The 18,823-nt window shown below is 68.3% G+C and overlaps 2 protein-coding genes across 4 annotated transcripts; one reads left to right on the top strand and one right to left on the bottom strand.

Annotated features, from left to right (window-relative positions):
* Positions 1-862: 862 nt before the first annotated feature.
* PPP1R9B (protein phosphatase 1 regulatory subunit 9B) lies at positions 863-9,937 on the bottom strand. Its single transcript, XM_066567132.1, has 10 exons — positions 8,666-9,937; positions 6,170-6,302; positions 5,970-6,090; positions 5,784-5,888; positions 5,204-5,339; positions 4,958-5,110; positions 4,824-4,877; positions 4,087-4,316; positions 2,833-2,929; positions 863-1,202 (listed from the first exon to the last, which is right to left on the bottom strand). The coding sequence occupies exons 1-10, from the start codon at positions 9,935-9,937 to the stop codon at positions 1,149-1,151; spliced, it is 2,355 nt and encodes a 784-aa protein (XP_066423229.1). The 3' UTR covers positions 863-1,148.
* A 2,003-nt stretch (positions 9,938-11,940) lies between these two features.
* SGCA (sarcoglycan alpha) lies at positions 11,941-17,504 on the top strand. Of its 3 annotated transcripts, XM_066567153.1 has the most exons (9): positions 11,941-12,031; positions 12,535-12,684; positions 12,961-13,100; positions 13,827-13,899; positions 14,021-14,219; positions 14,973-15,135; positions 16,112-16,317; positions 16,471-16,497; positions 17,121-17,504. In XM_066567153.1, the coding sequence occupies exons 1-9, from the start codon at positions 11,992-11,994 to the stop codon at positions 17,302-17,304; spliced, it is 1,182 nt and encodes a 393-aa protein (XP_066423250.1). In that variant the 5' UTR covers positions 11,941-11,991; the 3' UTR covers positions 17,305-17,504. The 3 variants fall into 3 exon arrangements, with proteins under 3 accessions (XP_066423250.1, XP_066423249.1, XP_066423248.1); XM_066567152.1 differs by lacking the exon at positions 11,941-12,031 and having other exon boundaries at positions 12,318-12,684; positions 16,118-16,317; XM_066567151.1 differs by lacking the exon at positions 11,941-12,031 and having other exon boundaries at positions 12,318-12,684.
* Positions 17,505-18,823: the final 1,319 nt, after the last annotated feature.

Genomic DNA, 18,823 nt, shown 5'->3' with positions numbered 1-18,823 from the left:
CACAGGTACACGTGTGAGATTAAATAACCCCGGCCCCCCCCCCGGGGCTCGCGCTCCCCGGACACGCCCCCACCCCCCCCCCCCAATTTTTAAATAGCCCCCTCCCCCCTCCCCAAAGTGGCTCCAATCCAGTCGGACCCCCCAGCCCCGCCCCGCCCCCGCCCCGCGCGCTCCCCCCGCCTCCCCTTCCCAGTATAACCAGCTCTGGCTCCCAGTTGCCCCCACATCCAGTTACTGTCGGAGACTCGGGGGCGGGGGGCGGGGGGCAAAATAGAAATGAAAATCAAAGGGCGGGACCCCCCCCCGGCCCGGCTGGGGGCGGCCGGAGGTTGGGGGGTGTCCCAGCCCCAGAGAAATGCTGTGATTTTGGGGGGGGGGTTATTTACAGGTGAGGGGGTGGGAGCATCGCCCCCACCCCAGAGGGGACCCCCCCTTCCCGGGGAAGGCGAAAGCCCCGGGGTCGGGGGGCAGCGGGGTGTCCCCAGAGGGGGGTGCCAGGCAGCGCCCCCTTCCCGTGGGGGGGGGGGGCAGTGGGGCTGGTGCCCCCCCCCCATCCCCTGCGGGCTTGGCAAAGGCTCGGGGGTCCCCCCTGCCCGGCGATGGTGGCACTGAGGGGGTTGGGGGGGGGACATTCGGGGTCCCCCCCCCCCAATGGCGATGGTCCCGGGGTCACCTCGATGTGGGGCTGGGGGTGAGTCCGTGGGGGGGGGGGGGGGGGGGGTAAAGGCCCCCCCCCGCCCCGGCCGTGCTCCGGTGAGTCCCAAGAGAAGGAGCTGGGTCTGGGGGGGCTCCCAGCGTCCCCCCCCAGCATGGCTCACATCTGGGGTGGTGCCAGCTGTGTCCGGGGGGCAGGGGGGGGGGGTCAAGTCGAGGGGAGGGGGGAGGCCTGGGGGGGGCCGCGCCCCCCCCCGCGGGTCCATCACGTCACCACGAGACTCACACTGGACACAGACACGAACGCGGGGTGTCCCCCCCGACCCCCCCCGTCTGTGCCCCCTGAGGGGGGTGGGGGGCACCAGGAGGCCTTGGCGGGGTCTCACCCCCCCCTCCTCCCCCCGGGGAAGGGCTGGGAAGGGGAGGGGGCAGGGCCGGGGTGGGGGGGGAGGTGAGGGCCCCCCCCCAGGATCGCTGCGGTTTTTGAGGGTGGTTTAGGTCGGGTTGGAATTTTTCAAAGTCTGCAGCTTGGCCTCCAGTTCGGAGATCTGAAAAACAGCAAAGGGGACAGGTCTCAGCGGGGGGGGCCGGGGGGGGGACACACACCGGGGTGGGGGGGACACGGGGACATGCATGGGGACAGGGGACACGGTGGGAGGACACAGCCATGGGGACAGGGAGATGGGAAAAGGGGGGCAGGACATGGGGGGTGGCACAGGGGGGACAGGGAACACGGGGATGGGGCACAGAGATGGGAAGTGGGGGACAGGGAGGGCAATGAGGGACACGTGGGGGGCAGACTGGGGACACAGGGATGACTGAGGGACACACTGGGGTGACTGGGACACACTGGGGTGACTGGGGGACACACTGGGGCGATTGGGGACACGTGGGGGTGACTGTGGGACACATGGGGGGCACAGGGATGGGTTGGGATGGGCAGGGGGCTGCAGGCAGGTGCTGGGTGAGTCTCTGTGATATGCCAGGGGACATTTTGGGGGAGATGCAGGTGGCTGAGTGGGGGGGGGGGGGGGGGGGCTCTGCTGGGTGTTGGGGACCTCCCCGCTGTGCCCTGGTGCCCCCCGGCCGGGCGGGGCCAGCCCCTCCCTGGTGACCCCCCCGGCGGGACCCTTTGGGATCCTTTGGGATCCGCTCTGCCCCGCAGGACCCGTGGGGGATCCAGCATGACCAGCATGGGATCCCAACGGGAGCGCCGGGCCCCGCTCAGCGCCAGTCACCGGGATCCCGTAGATCCCCTGGGCTTGGTTCCAGTCACCGGGATCCTTTGGGATCCCCTGCGCTTGGTTCCGGTCACTGGGATCCCACAGATCCTCCAGGCTCAGTGCCGGTCACTGGGATCCTTTGGGATCCCCTGCGCTCGGTTCTGGTCACCGGGATCCTTTGGGATCCCCTGCGCTTGGTTCCGGTCACCGGGATCCCACAGATCCTCCAGGCTTGGTTCTCCTCACCAGGATCCTTTGGGATCCCCTGCGCTCGGTTCTGGTCACCAAGATCCTTTGGGATCCCCTGCACTCGGTGTCGGTCACCAGGATCCTTTGGGATCCCCCGTGCTTAGTGCCGGTCACTGGGATCCTTTGGGATCCCCTGCGCTTGGTTCTGGTCACTGGGATCCTTTGGGATCCCCCACGCTCGGTTCTGGTCACTGGGATCCTTTGGGATCCCTTGTGCTTGGTTCTGGTCACTGGGATCCTTTGGGATTCCCTGTGCTCGGTGCCGGTCACCGGGATCTTTTGGGATCCCCCTCACTCAGTTCTGGTCACCGGGACCCTGCGGATCCCCCATGCACAGCTGGGATCCACTGCCCCGGGAGATCCCTCTCGCCCCTCAGGGCACGTCAGGCCCCAGAGCTGGAGGCCGGGCAGATGCGCTGCGATCCAGAGCGGGATCCAGGCCCGGGAGGAGGCTCGGGGAGCAGATCCCAGGCAGATCCCGAGCAGATCCCGGGCGATCCGGCAGCAGGAGCAGCAGGGTCCGGTGGGAGCAGATCCCCCACGGTCCGGTGTGGGATCCGTGGCTCAGTCCGGAGCTCCGGGGCCGCCCGGTGGGATCTGGCGGCCGATCCCGAGCAGATCCTGGGATTCATCGCTGGCACGGCGGGGCTGGGCAGGGCCAGGCAGGGGGTCAGGGACATCCCGCGTCCCGGCGCCCCGTGCCCACCTTCTCCTGCAGCTTCTCCATCTCCTCCTTGTGCGCCAGCTCCGACTCCTCCAGCACCCGCCGCTGCGCCGTCTCCTTCTTCAGGAACTCGATCTCCCTGTGGGGACCCGCGCCGTGGGTGCCCGTCCCCAGCCAGGGCACATCCCAGGGGTTTGGGTGCCAGGGCAGGACCCTGCTGGGTTGGGGTGCCCAGGGATCCCCCAGAGGATGGGCCATGCCCAGGGATGCTCAGGAAGGAGCTGGTGCCCCACGGATCGTGGGATTCTGGAAGGGTTGGGCTCAGAAGGGAGCTCAAAGCTCATCCTTTGTCCCAGGGTGCTCCAGGCCCTGCCCAAGATGGATCCGTGCCAAGGGGAAGGTCTTTGCCCATGGACAAAGGGGGTCCAGAAGGATTTGACACCCCAGGGATGGGTCTGAGTCAAGGGGAAGGACTTGGTTCCCCAGGGGTGAGCCCACGCCCAGGGAAGGTCCGTGCCTGGAGCCAGAGGGTGCCCAGGGAGGGTTTGGCACCTCAGGGATGTGTCCCTGCCCAAAGGACGGGCTGTGCCCAGGGACAGGGGGTGCCACAGAGGGGTCAGAGCCCTTCGAGGGCTCCACACCAAGGGCACAGGGACAGGGGCTGCCCGGGGAGGGTCTGGTGTCCAGGGGATGGACCCATGGCCAAGGGATGGACCCACAGCCAGGGGATGGACCCACGGCTATAGGATGGACCCACAGCCAGGGGATGGACCCACAGCCAGGGATGGACCCACAGTCAAGGATGGACCCACGGCCAGGGATGGACCCACAGCCAGGGATGGACCCACGGCCAGGGATGGACCCACAGCCAGGGGATGGACCCACAGCCAAGGATGGACCCACAGCCAGGGAATGGACCCACAGTCAAGGATGGACCCACGGCCAGGGAGGGACCCACGGCCAGGGAGGGACCCATGGCCAGGGAGGGACCCACAGCCAGGGATGGACCCACGGCCAGGGAGGGACCCACAGCCAGGGGATGGACCCACGGCCAGGGATGGACCCACAGCCAGGGGATGGACCCACGGCCAGGGAGGGACCCACGGCCAGGGATGGACACATGGCCAGGGATGGACCCACAGCCAGGGGATGGACCCACAGCCAGGGAGGGACCCATGGCCAGGGGATGGCTCAGGCCAGTGGCACAGTCTGTGCCCAGGGACAGGGGTGCCTGGGAGGGGTGGGACACCCTGGGGACAGGTCCCTTCCCGAGGGGACACTGGGAGCTGCCCTCACTTCTGCTGGTACTCCTTGATGAGCCGCTTGGCCTTGCTGTACTTGCGCTCCAGGGTCTGGTACTGGGCCTGGGTCTCCTTGAGGTGCTCGTCCACGGCCTGGCACAGGTTCTGTGCCTCCATCCAGTAGCCCTCCAGCTTCTCCATGCGCTCCTTGTTCTCCTCCACGCTCTGCTCCAGCTGGGCCTTCTCGGCCCTCCAGCGCGCCTTCTCCTGCTCCAGGCACTGCAGCTGGGGACAGCGGTGTCACCACGGGGTGTGGCACAGCCAGGGGCTGGGGTAGGACATGGCACAGCCAGGGGTGGGACACGGCACAGCCGGGGAATGGGGTGGGACATGGCATAGCCAGGGGATGGGACGTGGCACAGCCATGGGGATGGGACACGGCACAGTGTGGCATGACATGGCACAGCCAGGTGACAGGCAGGATGTGGCACAGCCAGGGGATGGGACGTGGCACAGCATGGGGATGGGACACGGCACAGTGTGGCATGACATGGCACAGCCAGGTGACAGGCAGGATGTGGCACAGCCAGGGATGGGACACGGCACAGCCAGGTGACAGGCAGGACATGGCACAGCCAGGTGACAGGCAGGATGTGGCACAGCCAGGTGACAGGCAGGACATGGCAGGACGTGGAATGGCTCATGCAGGGCAGGTGGAGAAGGACATTCAGGGTGCCAGGGCAGCTGTCAGGGTGTCCCCCCCACCCCTGGGCAGGCAGGACCTCCCCTCACCTTCCTCTTGAGCTGCTGGATCTCAGCCTCAGTCACGGCGTGTTTGATCTGGAGCTGTGGGAGAGCCAAGGTGGGCACAGGGTGGGCACAGCCCCTGGGCGGGCACCCCCTGCCCTCTCCCAGCCCCTCCTCACCTCCTTGAACTTGTGCACCAGCTTCTCGGGGTCCATCTCCACGGGGGACAGCGCGTCCTCGTTCTCAGCCAGCTCGAACACCTCGATGGCCATCTCCCCGCTGGGGAACATGGGGCTCATCTCCTCCTCCTCGTCCGTGGCGTACTCCCCGGTCTGTGGGGGGCACAGGGGCAGGGTTGGCACCTGGAGGGTCCCCACCGTGCCACCCCCAGCCCGTGTCCCTGCAGGGCAGCGCTGTCCCCTCACCTCCTCGTCATCCTCGGTGTACTGGGTGTAGCGCTGCTCCATCATCTCGCGCTGCCACCGCTCCTGCTCCAGCGTCTGCTGGATCAGCTGCGCCACCTCGCTCTGCTCCCCTGGCTTCTCCCGCCCGATCAGGAACCTGGGGGGCACCACGGGTCAGGGGGGGAGGCAGGGGACACAGCCAGGGGCACAGCCAGGGGACACCCGGGGGGGACACAGCCAGGGGACACCCAGGGCACAGCCAGGGGACACTTGGGGGGGGAAACAGCCAGGGGACATCCAGGGCACAGCCAGGGGACAGCCGGGGGGGCACAGCCAGGGGACACCCAGGGGGGGCACAGCCAGGGGACATCTAGGGGGGGCACAGCCAGGGGACACCCAGAGGCACAGCCAGGGGACAGCCCTGCAGGTCTCCATTCAAGGGGTGAGGATGAGTTGGGAGCACTTTGGGGGGCACCAGGGTGGCGCTCTGGGGGCAGATGGGGCCAGGCTGTGGGGCCAGGCTGTGGGGCAGGGATGCCTGGGTTCAGCAGGGCCTAGGGGGGGTCTCAGGGCTGCCCACCCCCCAAGGGCCAGCTCGTACCTGACTCGGCCCTTGGTGTTCCTGAGCACGGAGGCGGCGAAGCTCTGCGTGACCCCCACCAGGCTGGTGCCGTCCACCTCCACGATCAGGTCGTTCACCTGGATCCTGGGGACAAGGGCAGGCTCACAGCCCCTGCCCAGCCCCAGGGCAGCCCTGGCAGCCCTGCTCCGCTGCCCCCAGCCGTACCTGCCATCCCGGTGCGCTGCCCCCCCTTCTGTCACCGTCTTGACGAAGATGCCCAACTTCTCCAGGCCCATGTCGGCCCCCGCGCCCATCCCGATGATGCTGATGCCGAGCCCTTCCGAGTCTGCGGGCACACAGAGCCGTGTCCTGCCGGGCTGGCACCTCCAGGCTGCCCTGGGGACAGCTCTGGGGGCAGCACCCACCTTTCTCCAGCTCCACGGGGAACAGGTCGAGCCTCTCCACCCTCTTCTCCAGCTCGTACTCGGCCGAGGCCGCCATGGGATCCACGTCCTCATTGCGGCGGTCGTAATCCTCGTTGGAGTAAGTGCTGAACACCTGGGGGCACGAGGGAGGGCTCAGCCAGGGGGGAAACGCCCCACAGGTGCCCCCCAGGATGGAACTGAGCCCCTGGAGAACCCCGGCCCCAAATGGTGCCAGGGGGAGCTGGGAAGGACAAAGGGGGTGAGGGTGGCTCGGGGACAGGGGACGGTGCCTGGACACCCCAAAGCCTCCCTGGCTGAGCTGGGATGGGCACCAGGCTGCTGTGCCCAGGCTGCAGCCATGCCCTGCTCCCTGGGGGCTGTGGGGAGGGGCTGGCCAGGCCTGGCAGATGTCCCTGGAGGGGCCCCAGCCCCTTGGTGCGAGGGGATTAGGGATCACACAGCACGGGATAAAGCCTGGCCACAAAGGGAATCAGGGCCCAGTGTCAGGGGACAAAGGCTGGTGACACCCACGGACAGGGAGGACCCACGGTGTGGCACCCAGGGGTGACAGGGAGGAGCAGGGCAGGGGACAGAACGATGTCCCCCTGGCCACAGGAAATCCCTGGGGGGGGTCCTCTGCTGTGCCCCCCATCCTGTGCCCCCCATCCCCCGGGGTCCTGGGGGATTTGGGATGTGGGGAAGGGGCTGCAATGTGCCTCCAGTGCTGGGCTGGGTGGGGGTCCCCAATGTCACTCACCCTCCCTCCAGTGGGTTTGGGGGGCTGAGCATCACCCAGGCAGGGGTTTGGGGTGCTCTAACACCTGGGTGTGCACCCCACCCACCCCTACATGTGTCCCCCCCCAGCTGAGAGGCTTTGCACCCCAAAATCCCCATCCATGGGGTGAGCAGAGCATCCCAAAAACCCCATCCATGGGGTGAGCAGAGCATCCCAAATTCCCATCCATGGGGTGAGCAGAGGACCCCAAAACCTTAATCTGTGGGGTGAGCAGAGCATCCCAAAAACCGCATCCATGGGGTGAGCAGAGCATCCCAAAACCCCCATCCGTGGGGTGAGCAGAGTACCCCAAAAACCCCATCCATGGGGTGAGCAGAGCATCCCAAAACCCCATCCATGGGGTTGAACAGAGCATCCCAAAAACCGCATCCATGGGATGAGTAGAGCATCCCAAATCCCCATCCATGGGGTGAGCAGAGCATCCCAAAAACCCCATCCATGGGGTGAGTAGAGCATCCCAAAAACCCCATCCATGGGAGGAGTAGAGCATCCCAAAACCTCCTCTATCCCACAAACCCCATCTATGGGGTGAGCAGAGCATCCCAAAATCCCCATCCACGGCCGGGGCACCTTCCCGGGGCCGGGCTGGCACATCCCACGGGACCAAGGCCACCCTCAGGCTGCAGCGCCCCGGGTCACGGCCACCGCTGTCCCCAGCCAGCCGGGCCATGGCAGCGGCTGTCCCCTGTCCCCTGTCCCCGTCCCAGGTGGGGCCACCCACCCGCTCTGACTCAGAGCCAGAATATAGGCCGGGCTCTAAAAATAACCCGGCTCCGGCACAAAGCACCCGCTGCTCCTGCGGCCGGGGGGATCCGGGCGGGAAGGAGGGGACACCCCGAAATAGCTGCACGGCCCCTTTATCCCCTCCCCATCCCGGCTGGGGACCCCCGAACCCCGCAGGATCCCTGTCGGGAGCGGGAGGGGGGGGTGATGCCGCCCACCCGGCCACGCTGCCGAGGCACTTCCCCTTCCTCCCTTCCTCCCTTCCTCCCTTCCTCCCCTTCCTCCTCTGCCTCCACTTCCCGAAACCGTCCTGGGCACCGGGTTGGGCACACGGGGGGGCACATCCCGCCCATGGCCACCTTGTCCCCAGGGACCCCCGGGCAGGGAGGAGCCCAAGGGATGCCCCAGCCCCACTCTGGGGCATTTCGGGCATCCCCACCCAAAATATGGAGTGGTTTGGGCCCGGCCTGGGCATGACACGGGGGTGGCACTGGGTGCTGTGCTGGGTGCCAGGGCCACCTGTCCCTGTCACGCTGGGCCTGGGGGTCCAGGCATGGCCCTTCATTAACCAGATAATTAACCAGGCCCAGGCCCTGCTTCCCCCAGCACAGGGACAGGGACAGGGACAGGGGACAGGGACAGGGAGCCCTGTCCCATGGGGGGCACAGAGCATGGAGACAGAGACCCCCAGCCCCTTTTTCTATCGCTGCTAAAGGGGTGATTTTGTGGGGGTCACATATCCCAGTCTGGGCTGCCCATCACCTTGGTGTACCCCTCACCTTGGGGTACCCCTCACCCTGGGGTATCCATCACCCTGGTACCTCTCACCCTGGGCTACCCATCACCCTGGCACCCCTCACCCTGGTACCTCTCATCTTGGGGTATCCATCACCCTGGTACCCCTCACCCTGGTGTACCCCTCACCCTGGCACCCCCCTCACCCTGGCTGCCCTCCCTCCCTGCCCAGCCAGGCTCACCTGGATGGGGGCCGTGCTGAACTGGATCTTGCGGTTGGGCACGGGCTCCTCTTCCTCGGACAGCCCCGGGATCTCCACGCAGCCCGACTCGGGCTCGTACAGCCCTTCGGCCTCCTCCTCCTCCTCCAGCCCGCTGCCCGCCGAGTCCTCCCCGAGCCCGCTGTAGGCACTTATGTCCACCAGGTCGGCCTCGGAGAAGTCCTCCTTCTTGGCCTCCTCGGAGCCATCGCCCTCCTCCGCCCGCTCGCCCTTGACGCCCTCGTCGCCCGCGGCCGCCCCCGAGCCCCCGTCCGCCCGGGGCGCCGCTGGGCCTTCATCCCCTTTGGCCGGCTGGGGCGCGGGCACCGCTTCACCCGCCACCGCCTCCTCCTCCTCCTCCTCGCCCTCTCCGCTCTCCTCCACCTCCACGGGCTTGATCTTGCACACCTCCTGCACCCTTGGCGCGGCCGCCTCCTTCTCCGCCGGCCGCCCGCTCTTCGCCGCTGCCTTCTCCTCCTCGGGCGGCCGGGCGCGGGCTGGGGCGGTGTGCCCGTCGCCGGTGCCATCGCCCCGCGTGCCAGGCGTGAACACCCTGGGCCTCTTGGCCACCGCCTTGGCGCCCAGCGGCGCGGCCGCCCGGCCCTGCGCCTTGTGCAGGTTGTTCCTCAGGTCGGCCTTCTCGAAGACGGCGCTGAGCTGGCTCACGGTGGGCGACACGGCGTCGGCGTCCAGCTTGTCCAAGGACTCGGTGCTGCCGTTGAACCTCACCACCACGTCCAGCTTGCGGTCCTGGAAGCCGGCGCGCTCCTTGCGCAGCAGCAGCTTGGTGCTGGTGGCCTTCTCCTGCGGGCTCCTCTCGAAGATCTTGCGGGTCTCCTGCAGCTTGGAGAAGGGTTTGTCGGGCTTGGAGTCGAAGCGGCTGACGCGCTCCGAGACGCTGGTGCCCAGCTTGAGGAGGCTGCCCTGGTCCACACCATCGCCCAGGCTGCCGGCGCGGGGCAGGGACAGGCGCACCGGCTTCTCCTTGGCCTTGGCCAGGTCGCAGGCGCCCTCGGGGCCGGGCGCCGTCCCCATCTGCAGGAACATGTTCTTGATCCGATGCACGTTGGAGCCATACTTCTTCCCGCGGCTCTTCTTGCCGTCCTCGCCGTCGGCCTCCTTTGTGGGCGCCAGGGCCTGGATGCTGGCCTCGTAGGCGTTCCGGTGCGGGGACGCGCTGCGCAGCCCCCCGGCCCCCGCCGCGCCCCCGGCCGAGGGGGCCCCCCCGGCCCCGCCGGCCTCGGTCCTCAGCATGGTCCCGGCGCCCGCATCGCTCGCCGCCACCGCCGCCGCTGCCCCCGGGCCCCGCGCCCGCTACCGCGCCATGGGCGGGGGGCTGTGCCGGGGGGGCTGTGCCGGGGGGCAGCGCTGCCCCGGCCCGTCAGGCCATGGCCATCCCGCGGGCCCCTCCGCCGCGCCGCTTCTTCCTTCCTGCCTTCCTTCCTTCTCCCCGCTCCTCCTCCTCCTCCTCTTCCCCTTTTCTGCGCGCCGGTGATGGAGCCGCCGCCGCCGCCGCCGCCGCGCTCTGCCCGCCCCGCTGCCCGCAGAGCCCTCTGGGTCTGAGCAGCGCTCGCTCTTCCTCTTCCTCAGCCGCGCTTCGGCCTCAGCGCCGCCGCCGCCGCCGCAGCCCGGCCATGGGGACGCTGCGCTCCGCTCCCCGCGCCCGCTCCGGGGTCCCCTCCCTGCGGCGCGGCCCCCCCGGCACCGCGCTGTGCAGCCTGGGGCCCCCCCCGCCGGATCTGCCGTGCTGCCACCCCCCGGCTCTGTCCCCGCGTGTCCCCACCCGCTCCTGTCCCCGCGTGTCCCCCCCCCCCCGCCGCCCCGGTTCCGTCCCCGCGTGTTCCCCTCCGGTTCTGTCCCCGCGTCCCCCTCCCCAGATCTGTCCCCGTGCCCCCCTCCCCAGATCTGTCCCCTTGTCTCCCCACTCCCTCCGCAGTTCTGTCCTCGTCTCCCCCTCCAGTTCTGTCCCCGTGTTCCCCTCCGGTTCTGTCCCCGTGTCCCCCTCCCCAGATCTGTCCCCGTGTCCCCTTCCCCAGATCTGTCCCCGTGTGTTCCCCCAGCTCTGTCCCCTTGCGTCGTCCCCCCCCCGCCCCGCCTCAGTTCTGTCCCCATCTCTCCCGCAGCTCTGTCCCCGTGTGTCCCCTCAGTCTCGTCCCTGCGCCCCCCAGATTTGGAGCCGCCCCCCGGCTCTGTCCCTGTGTCCCCCCATCCTGTCCCCACATCACCGCCCCGGGTTTGTCCCCATGTCCCCATATCCCCCCCAGGTTTGTACCCACATCCCCCCCCCCCGTTATCCCCGTGTCCCCCCAGTTTGTACCCCCGTCCCCCATCCTGTCCCTGTGTCCCCTCCGGCTCTGTCCCCGTGTCCCTGTGTCCCCTGTCACCCCCACATGTCCCCTGCTCCCCCTCCCCGCCCCCCGCCACGCCCAAAGCTCCCCCCGGCCCCGGTGTCCCCACAGGACCCCGATGTCCCCCTGAACCCCTCCGAGTGTGCAGCGCATCCCCTGGCAGTGGCGACAGGAGGGGACACTGTGACAAGGGTCCGGAGTGGTGGGGACAGTGCCGCCCCCGTTTCTGCACGGCCGGGGGACATTTTGGGGGGATTATTTGCCTTTTTTATTCTCTTCCCATTGCGTTCCTGAGGGCGAGGGGGGCAGACCCGGCCCCCGTGGCCGTGTTGGGGCGGGGGGTCCCTGCTGCAGGCGGAGGGGGGGACAGGGGACACCCCTGGTCCCCACTGAGGGAGGGACACGGGCAGCAGGACCCTGCAGATGTGGGACTGTCCCCTCCTGTGTCACCCAGGGCACCTCCAGCCCTTTGTGCGTGACGCCACACAGGGGAGCGCCCCCCCACGACCACCCCCTCCCCCCCGCCATCGCCCCCCCCCCCCAGGTCCCCGTCACTGCCACCCCCATGTCCCTGTCACTGCCACCCCCATGTCCCTGTCACTGCCACCCCCGCTGTCCCAGCGCCCTCCGCTCGTGTCACCGTCCCCACTCAGCGCACACGCGTGTTCCCGTCTCGCTGGTGGCCATGCCGGGGGGGGGTCTCGCCTGTCCCCAGGTGTCCCCAAGTGTCCCTCCCGCTGCCACCTCGCCACCCCCGAGTGGTGGCACCGGGACAAGCCCGCCCTGGGGACACCTCGGGGCCCCTCCGGGGCACACGGGAGCCACCGGGCAGCCCCGGAGCGCCTGCCTCGGTGACAGGAGGTGGCACTGGAGGGGTGTCCCCTGTGGGACCCCCCCGAGGGCCCCCCCGGCCCCGCTGGCTCCGTCAATCAGCGCTGGCCCCGCTCCCGGTGCGGGAACATGGAGGGCCCCGAGCTGCTCCGGCTCTGGGCGCTGGCAGGCGAGTGACAGCCCTGTCACCCCCCGGGGGACACGGCCGGGCCGGGGGGACCGGGGGGACGGGGAACCCCAAAGCTGGGGGGGACACGGGGGGTGCAAGGGGGAGGACAGGGGGGGACGGGGCTGGGACGTGCCAGAGCTAAAAAAAGCCACCATGTCCCGGTGCCAGCGGGGTGTGGGACACGGCAGGGGACAATGAGTGGGACCTCTGTGTGACAGCCAGGGCTGGGGAAGGCGCTGGGCTCATCCTGTCCTTGTCCCCATCCCGTCCTTGTCCCAATCCTGCCCTTGTCCCCATGGTCCCCATACTGTCCCTGTCCCCATGCCCTCCCCAAACATCCTCCCGCTCTGCCCTGGGGACACCTGGCACTGTGGGCACACCTGGCACTGCAGGGACACGTTCCCACCCCTCTGAGAGCCCCAGGGGTCTGTGGGCGCTGGGGAAACTGAGGCAGGGAGGGGCCATGGTCCCAGCCTTGGCTCCAGCCCCACGTGTGGCCACAGCCCTGGCCCTGGGGGTGTCCCTGGCCACTGTCCCCGACCACCACGTCCTCCCCGACCTCCACGTCCCCGCCGAGACCGGAGTCATCTTCGTGCACGAGCTGGAGAGGGAGCCCTTCCTGGAGGCCTTCAGTGGCAGCGAGGATGATGATGGTGAGGGCCAGGCTGGGGATGGTAAAAGGGGCAGGGCACTGGCCAATGGTCCTGTCCAGGATCACCCCAGCTGGGCTGTCTGTCTGTCTGTCTGTCTGTCCGTCCATCCCGTTTGGGGCTCCCCCAGCACCACCCCACTGCCTTGGGGTGTCTGTTTGGGGTCACAGCTCAGAACCGGGAGCAGCACCCCCAGGGACGATCCCTTTGTGGGGAGCAGCTGAGTGGGGCGGGGGGCACAGCTGGCAGTGCCCATACCCACTGCCCATGTCCTCACAGCCCCGGTGACCTTCCGTGCCCACCTGTGGGGACACCCGGACCTGCCGCGGTGGCTGCGCCTGGCCCAGCGGGGCCCCAGCCAGCCCAGCTTCCTGTACGGCTGCCCCGGAGCCCCGGAGCTGGGCACCCACAGCATCCAGGTATGAAATGGGCACCCACAGTGTCCAGGTATGAAATGGGCACCCACAGCATCCAGGTATGAAATGGGCACCCACAGTGTCCAGGTATGAACTGGGCACCCACAGCATCCAGGTATGAAATGAGCACCCACAGTGTCCAGGTATGAAATGGGCACCCAGAGCATCCAGGTATGAGCTGGGCACCCACAGCATCCAGGTATGAAACGGGCACCCACAGCATCCAGGTATGTGCTGGGCACACACAGCATCCAGGTATGAAATGGGCACCCACAGTGTCCAGGTATGAAATGGGCACCCACAGCGTCCAGGTATGTGCTGGGCACACACAGCATCCAGGTATGAAATGGGCACCCACAGCATCCAGGTATGAAATGGGCACCCACAGTGTCCAGGTATGAAATGGGCACCCACAGCGTCCAGGTATGAACTGGGCACACACAGTGTCCAGGTATGAACTGGGCACCCACAGTGTCCAGGTATGAACTGGGCACACACAGCGTGTCCAGGTACGGCCCCACAGCTCCTGGGCTGAGCCAGGACCGTGGCTGGGCCACCCCAGGTGTCCCCTCTGTCCCCTGAGCTGGGTACCCACAGCATCCAGGTACGAGCTGGGCACCCACAGCGTGTCCAGGTACGGCCCCACAGTGTCCAGGTATGGCCCCACAGCTCTTGGGTTGAGCCAGGACCGCAGCTGGCCCAGCCCAGGTGTCCCCTGTGTCCCCTCAGGTGCTGGCCTACAACCGCCACACCTTCGCCACCGCGTCCCAGCGCCTCGTCATCGCTGTCACCCCCGCTCCAGGTATGGCCCAAACGCCCCAAACCCCCCAGGACGGCCCCGTGGTGGCTGCGGGGTGTCCCCACGGGTGCCACCCCACGGGCTGTCCCCACGGGTGTCCCCACTGGTGTCCCCGTCCCCGCAGGCGGGGAGGCGCCGTTCCAAGCCGAGTTCCTGGTGGGGAACAGGGACGTGGAGGAGCTGCTGCCCGAGGCGGCGCGGGAGATGTTCCTGCAGGCCTCGGCCGGGCTCTGGGAGCGCGGGGACCTGCACGTGGTCAATGTCACCTCCGCCCTGGACCGTGGTGGCCGCGTCCCGCTGCCCATCGAGGGCCGCAAGGAGGGGTACGGGCAGGGCCGGGGGGGTCATGGGGCTGTCCTCAGCACCCCTGAGGGGGTTTTGGGGTCACCTCCCATCAGTGGTGTGGGGTCTTCTCACCATGGTGGGTTTGGGGTCACCTGCCATGCAGGATGCACGTCCAGGTGAGCTCCCACAGCCCCTCCTGACCATGGCTGGGTTTTGGGGTCACCTGCCCCACAGGGTGTATGTCCAGGTGGGCTCCCACAGTCCCCACAGCCCCTGCTCACTGTGGCGGGTTTTGGGGTGCCCTGTTGTGCAGGGTGTACATCCAGGTGGGCTCCCACAGCCCCTGCTCACCATGGTGAGTTTTGGGGTCACCTGCCACCAGTGGTGGAGGTGAACGTGCGGGGTCTTCTCACCATGGGGGTTTTGGGGTGCCCTGCCCCACAGGGTGTACATCCAGGTGGGCTCCCACAGCCCCTGCTCACCATGGGGGTTTTGGGGTGCCCTGCCCCACAGGGTTTATGTCCAGGTGGGCTCCCACAGCCCCTGCTCACCATGGGGGTTTTGGGGTGCCCTGTCCTACAGGGTGTATGTCCAGGTGGGCTCCCACAGCCCCTGCTCACCATGGTGGGTTTTGGGGTGCCCTGCCCCACAGGGTGTATGTCCAGGTGGGCTCCCACAGCCCCTGCTCACCATGGGGGTTTTGGGGTGCCCTACCCCACAGGGTGTATGTCCAGGTGGGCTCCCACAGCCCCTGCTCACTGTGGCTGGATTTGGGGTGCCCTGCCCCACAGGGTGTATGTCCAGGTGGGCTCCCACAGCCCCTTCTCGCCGTGCCTGGCCTCGGCCGTGTCCCCGCAGAGCCGTGCCCGCTGTCACCGTGGCCAGCGTCCCCTGGCCTCCTGCTACGACACCTTCGCCCCCCACTTCTCCATCCGCTGGTGCAACCTCACCCTGGTGAGAGTCCCGTGTCCTCCCGTGTCCCCCCAATGTCCCCCTGTGTCCCCTGGTGTCCCCTGCGTCCCTCCCATGTCCCTCATGTCCCCCGTGTCCCCCCATGTCCCCCATGTCCCCATGTACCTCCATGTCCCCCCCCATGTCCCCTGTGTCCCCCTGTGTTCCTCCATGCTCCCCCATGTCCCCCACGTCCCCATATGTCCCCCCGTGTTCCTCCATGTTCCCCCATATCCCCATATGTCCCCCATGTCCCCTCGTGTCCCCCCGTGTCCCCCCATGTCCCTTGTGTCCCCTGGTGTCCCATGTCCCCCGTGTCCCCTCATATCCCCCCGTGCCCCCCCACATCTCCCCATGTCCCCCCACATCCCCCTGTGTCCCCTGTGTCCCTTCGTGTCCTCCCGTGTCCCTCCATGTCCCCTGTGTCCCCTGGTGTTCCGCGTCCCCCATGTCCCCTCATGTCCCCCCGTGTCCCCCCGTGTCCCCCCATGTCCTCTGTGTCCCCCCATGTCCCCCCACGTCCCCCTGTGTTCCCCCATGTCCCCCCATGTCCCCCCATGTCCCCTATGTCCCCCTGTGTTTCCCCATGTCCCCCCATGTCCCCCTGTATCCCCCCATGTCCCCCGTGTCCCCCGTGTCCCCCGTGTCCCCCCATGTCCCCCACGTCCCCCTGTGTTCCCCCATGTCCCCTGTGTCCCCCTGTATCCCCCCATGTCCCCCTGTATCCCCCCATGTCCCCCGTGTCCCCCCATGTCCCCCATGTCCCCCGTGTCCCCCCATGTCCCCCATGTCCCCCTGTGTTTCCCCATGTCCCCCATGTCCCCCTGTGTTCCCCCATGTCCCCTGTGTCCCCCTGTATCCCCCCATGTCCCCCTGTGTTTCCCCATGTCCCCCATGTCCCCCTGTGTTTCCCCATGTCCCCCATGTCCCCCCATGTCCCCAGCCGTCCCCAGCCCCTCCTCACCCCCCTGTCCCCCAGCTGCAGGTGGCTCCCAGCCCCACCCCGCCGGGGCCGCTGTGGGGGCCGGGGGTTCTGGAGGGGGGGGGCCCTTTTGAGCCCCCCAGCGAGGCCCCCCCCCGGGAGCTGCTGTCCCCGTTCCTGGTGACGCTGCTGGTGCCGCTGGCGGTGGCCGCGCTGCTGTCCCTGCTCCTGGGCCACCTCATGTGCTGCCGCAGGGAGGGAGTGTGAGTCGGGGGTCCCCCCACCCTGCCAGGCCACGGGGACCCCCCCTGGGTGTCCCCCCCCCGGCCCTTGTGACCCCCGGGATGAGCCGGGGGTGGTGAGAGCCGTTCTCACCATAATTATTGGGGTTTTTCCCTTTTTCTTCTGTTTCGTAGGGAAAAACGGGACTTGCAGACATCCGAGTGAGTCCTGGTTGAACTGTGGGGGTGCTGGGGGCTGTTTTGGGGGGCTGCTTTGGGGGGGCTGCTTTTGGGGGGCTGCTTTGGGGGGGTTTTGTTATGGCCAAGAGTGGGGACAGAGCTGGGCAGGAAAAGGGGACAGAGAGGGGGGACAATCAACTCTTTGGGGGTGCCATGGAGCCTAAAGGTCCCCCCACCCCATAAGGGACCCTTCCAGCCCTCTCCTGCCCTCCCCACCCCTCGGGCCCCCCAAAACCCCTCTCAGACACGGGGTGGGGCTCAAGGAGCTGCTTCACTTCTGTGGCAGCCTCTGAGGGACCCTGGGCAGGGAGGAGACCCCAAAGATGAGGGGGCAGACCCCAATGATGGGGTTCAGCCCTCGCTTTTGGGGGGCAGACCCCAGAAATGACACACAGACCCCACTGAAGGTTGAGCAGACCCCGTGACGAGGAGCAGCCCCCAGTGATGGGGTGCACACCCTCACTTTTGGGGTGAAGATCCCAATTTTGGGGCGCACACCCAAACAGTGCCTGTGCTGGCCCCATGACGGGACAGGGGACCCCACAAAGGGGTCCCTGAGGGGTGGGTGCCGGCGGCCCGAGCTCCATCCCGCGCTGTCCCCGCAGCCTCCAGCTGGTCCATCACAGCTCCATCGTGGGCGACACGCGGGAGCTGCGGCTCATGGCCGGCAGGAGGGACGTGCCCCGGGACGTGCCCCGGCCGCTCTCCACGCTGCCCATGTTCAACATCCGCACGGGGCAGCGCAGCGACCCCATGGGCAGCGCCCGAGCCCCGCTGCTCCCGCCCTGAGGGGACCCCCGAGCCGGGGGACAGCGCCAGAGCTGGGGACAGCGTGGCCGGGGGGGTTTGGAGGGGGCAAAACCCCGGTAAGGAGGAGGAGGAGGAGGAGGAGGAGGAGTTGCGGGTCCGGCTGGGCTCTGCCTGGAGGATTTGGGGTGTCCCCGCTTTCGGGTGAATTTTGGTGCATAAATTGAGTTTCAGTGATGAAATGAGGCTTTGCTGCTTTATTGACGGGGTAGGTTTGGGGGTGCTCGGCCATCAAAACTCTCAACCTCCCCAAAAGGGCTGGGGTGACTCCGAGTGACCCCCCCCCGGCCCCGTGGGGGGACAGGGGAGCGGGATGGGGTCGGGATTGGGATAAATGGGGGACAGGGGAGCGGGATGGGGTCGGGATTGGGACACAGGGGGGACAGGGGAGTGGGATGGGGCCGGGATTGGGATAAAGGGGGACAGAGGAGCGGGATGGGGCTGGGGATTGGGATAAAGGGGGACAGGGGAGTGGGATGGGGCTGGGATTGGGATAAAGGGGGACAGGGGAGTGGGATGGGGCTGGGATTGGGATAAAGGGGGACAGAGGAGCGGGATGGGGCCGGGATTGGGATAAAGGGGGACAGGGGAGCGGGATGGGGCCGGGATTGGGATAAAGGGGGACAGAGGAGCGGGATGGGGCTGAGATTGGGATAAAGGGGGACAGGGGAGTGGGATGGGGCCGGGATTGGGATAAAGGGGGACAGGGGAGCGGGATAGGGCCGGGATTGGGATAAAGGGGGACAGGGGAGTGGGATGGACCCGGGGATTGGAATAAATGGGGGGACACCCTCCCAGAGCCCCGCCATGGCCCCCCCAAACCCCCGCAGCTCACCTGGGTGTCCGTGCCCGCCCGGATCGCACCGCAGCCCCCGAAGGCTCCGCTCGCTCCGCTCGGAGCCGGCCGGAGCCCTCCCCTCCCCCGGGGGTGCCCCCGGCCCAGCCCCGCGGAAGAAAGAGGCTCTTTGAGAGCCCCCCCGGCCGGGGCGGCGCCAGGTGGGGGAGAGGAAGGCGCGGGGGCCCCGCGGAACAAGGGGAGCCATTGATGGAGCGGGACAGGGCCGGCGCTGCGGGCCCCGGGGGTCCCTGCGAGCCCCCGCCGTGGGGAGGGGGCACAGACTGGGCACGGGCACCCCCCCCCCCCGGGCACTGAGGGGCACTGGGTGAGGGGCTCATAGCAGGGCACCCCCACACCGGGCCAGCCCCCCCACCCCTCTGCCCCAATTTTGGGGCATCTCTTTGTCCCCAGCCCCCTCCCCAGGTCTCCATTTCGGTGTCCCCGGTGTCCCCAGTCCCCTCCAGCCCCACTCCTCATTTGGGGACACAGACCCCCCCCCCTCCCCAGACCCCTCCCAATGGGGGTCCCTGCCCCCCCCCCAAGCCCATCCCAACCCCCTCCCCTTCCTTCCTCCCCCCCTCATCCCGGGCTGGGGGGGCTGGGACAGGAGGAGGAGGAAGAGGAGGAGGAGGAGTGAGGACGGGCAGGGAGCGGAGCACAGAA

The sequence above is a fragment of the Molothrus aeneus genome, chromosome 28 (assembly GCF_037042795.1).
Source record: "Molothrus aeneus isolate 106 chromosome 28, BPBGC_Maene_1.0, whole genome shotgun sequence".
NCBI classification, from domain to species: domain Eukaryota; kingdom Metazoa; phylum Chordata; class Aves; order Passeriformes; family Icteridae; genus Molothrus; species Molothrus aeneus.
Note: the sequence above shows the minus strand (reverse complement) of the source record. Positions and strands in the feature narration are given on the sequence as shown.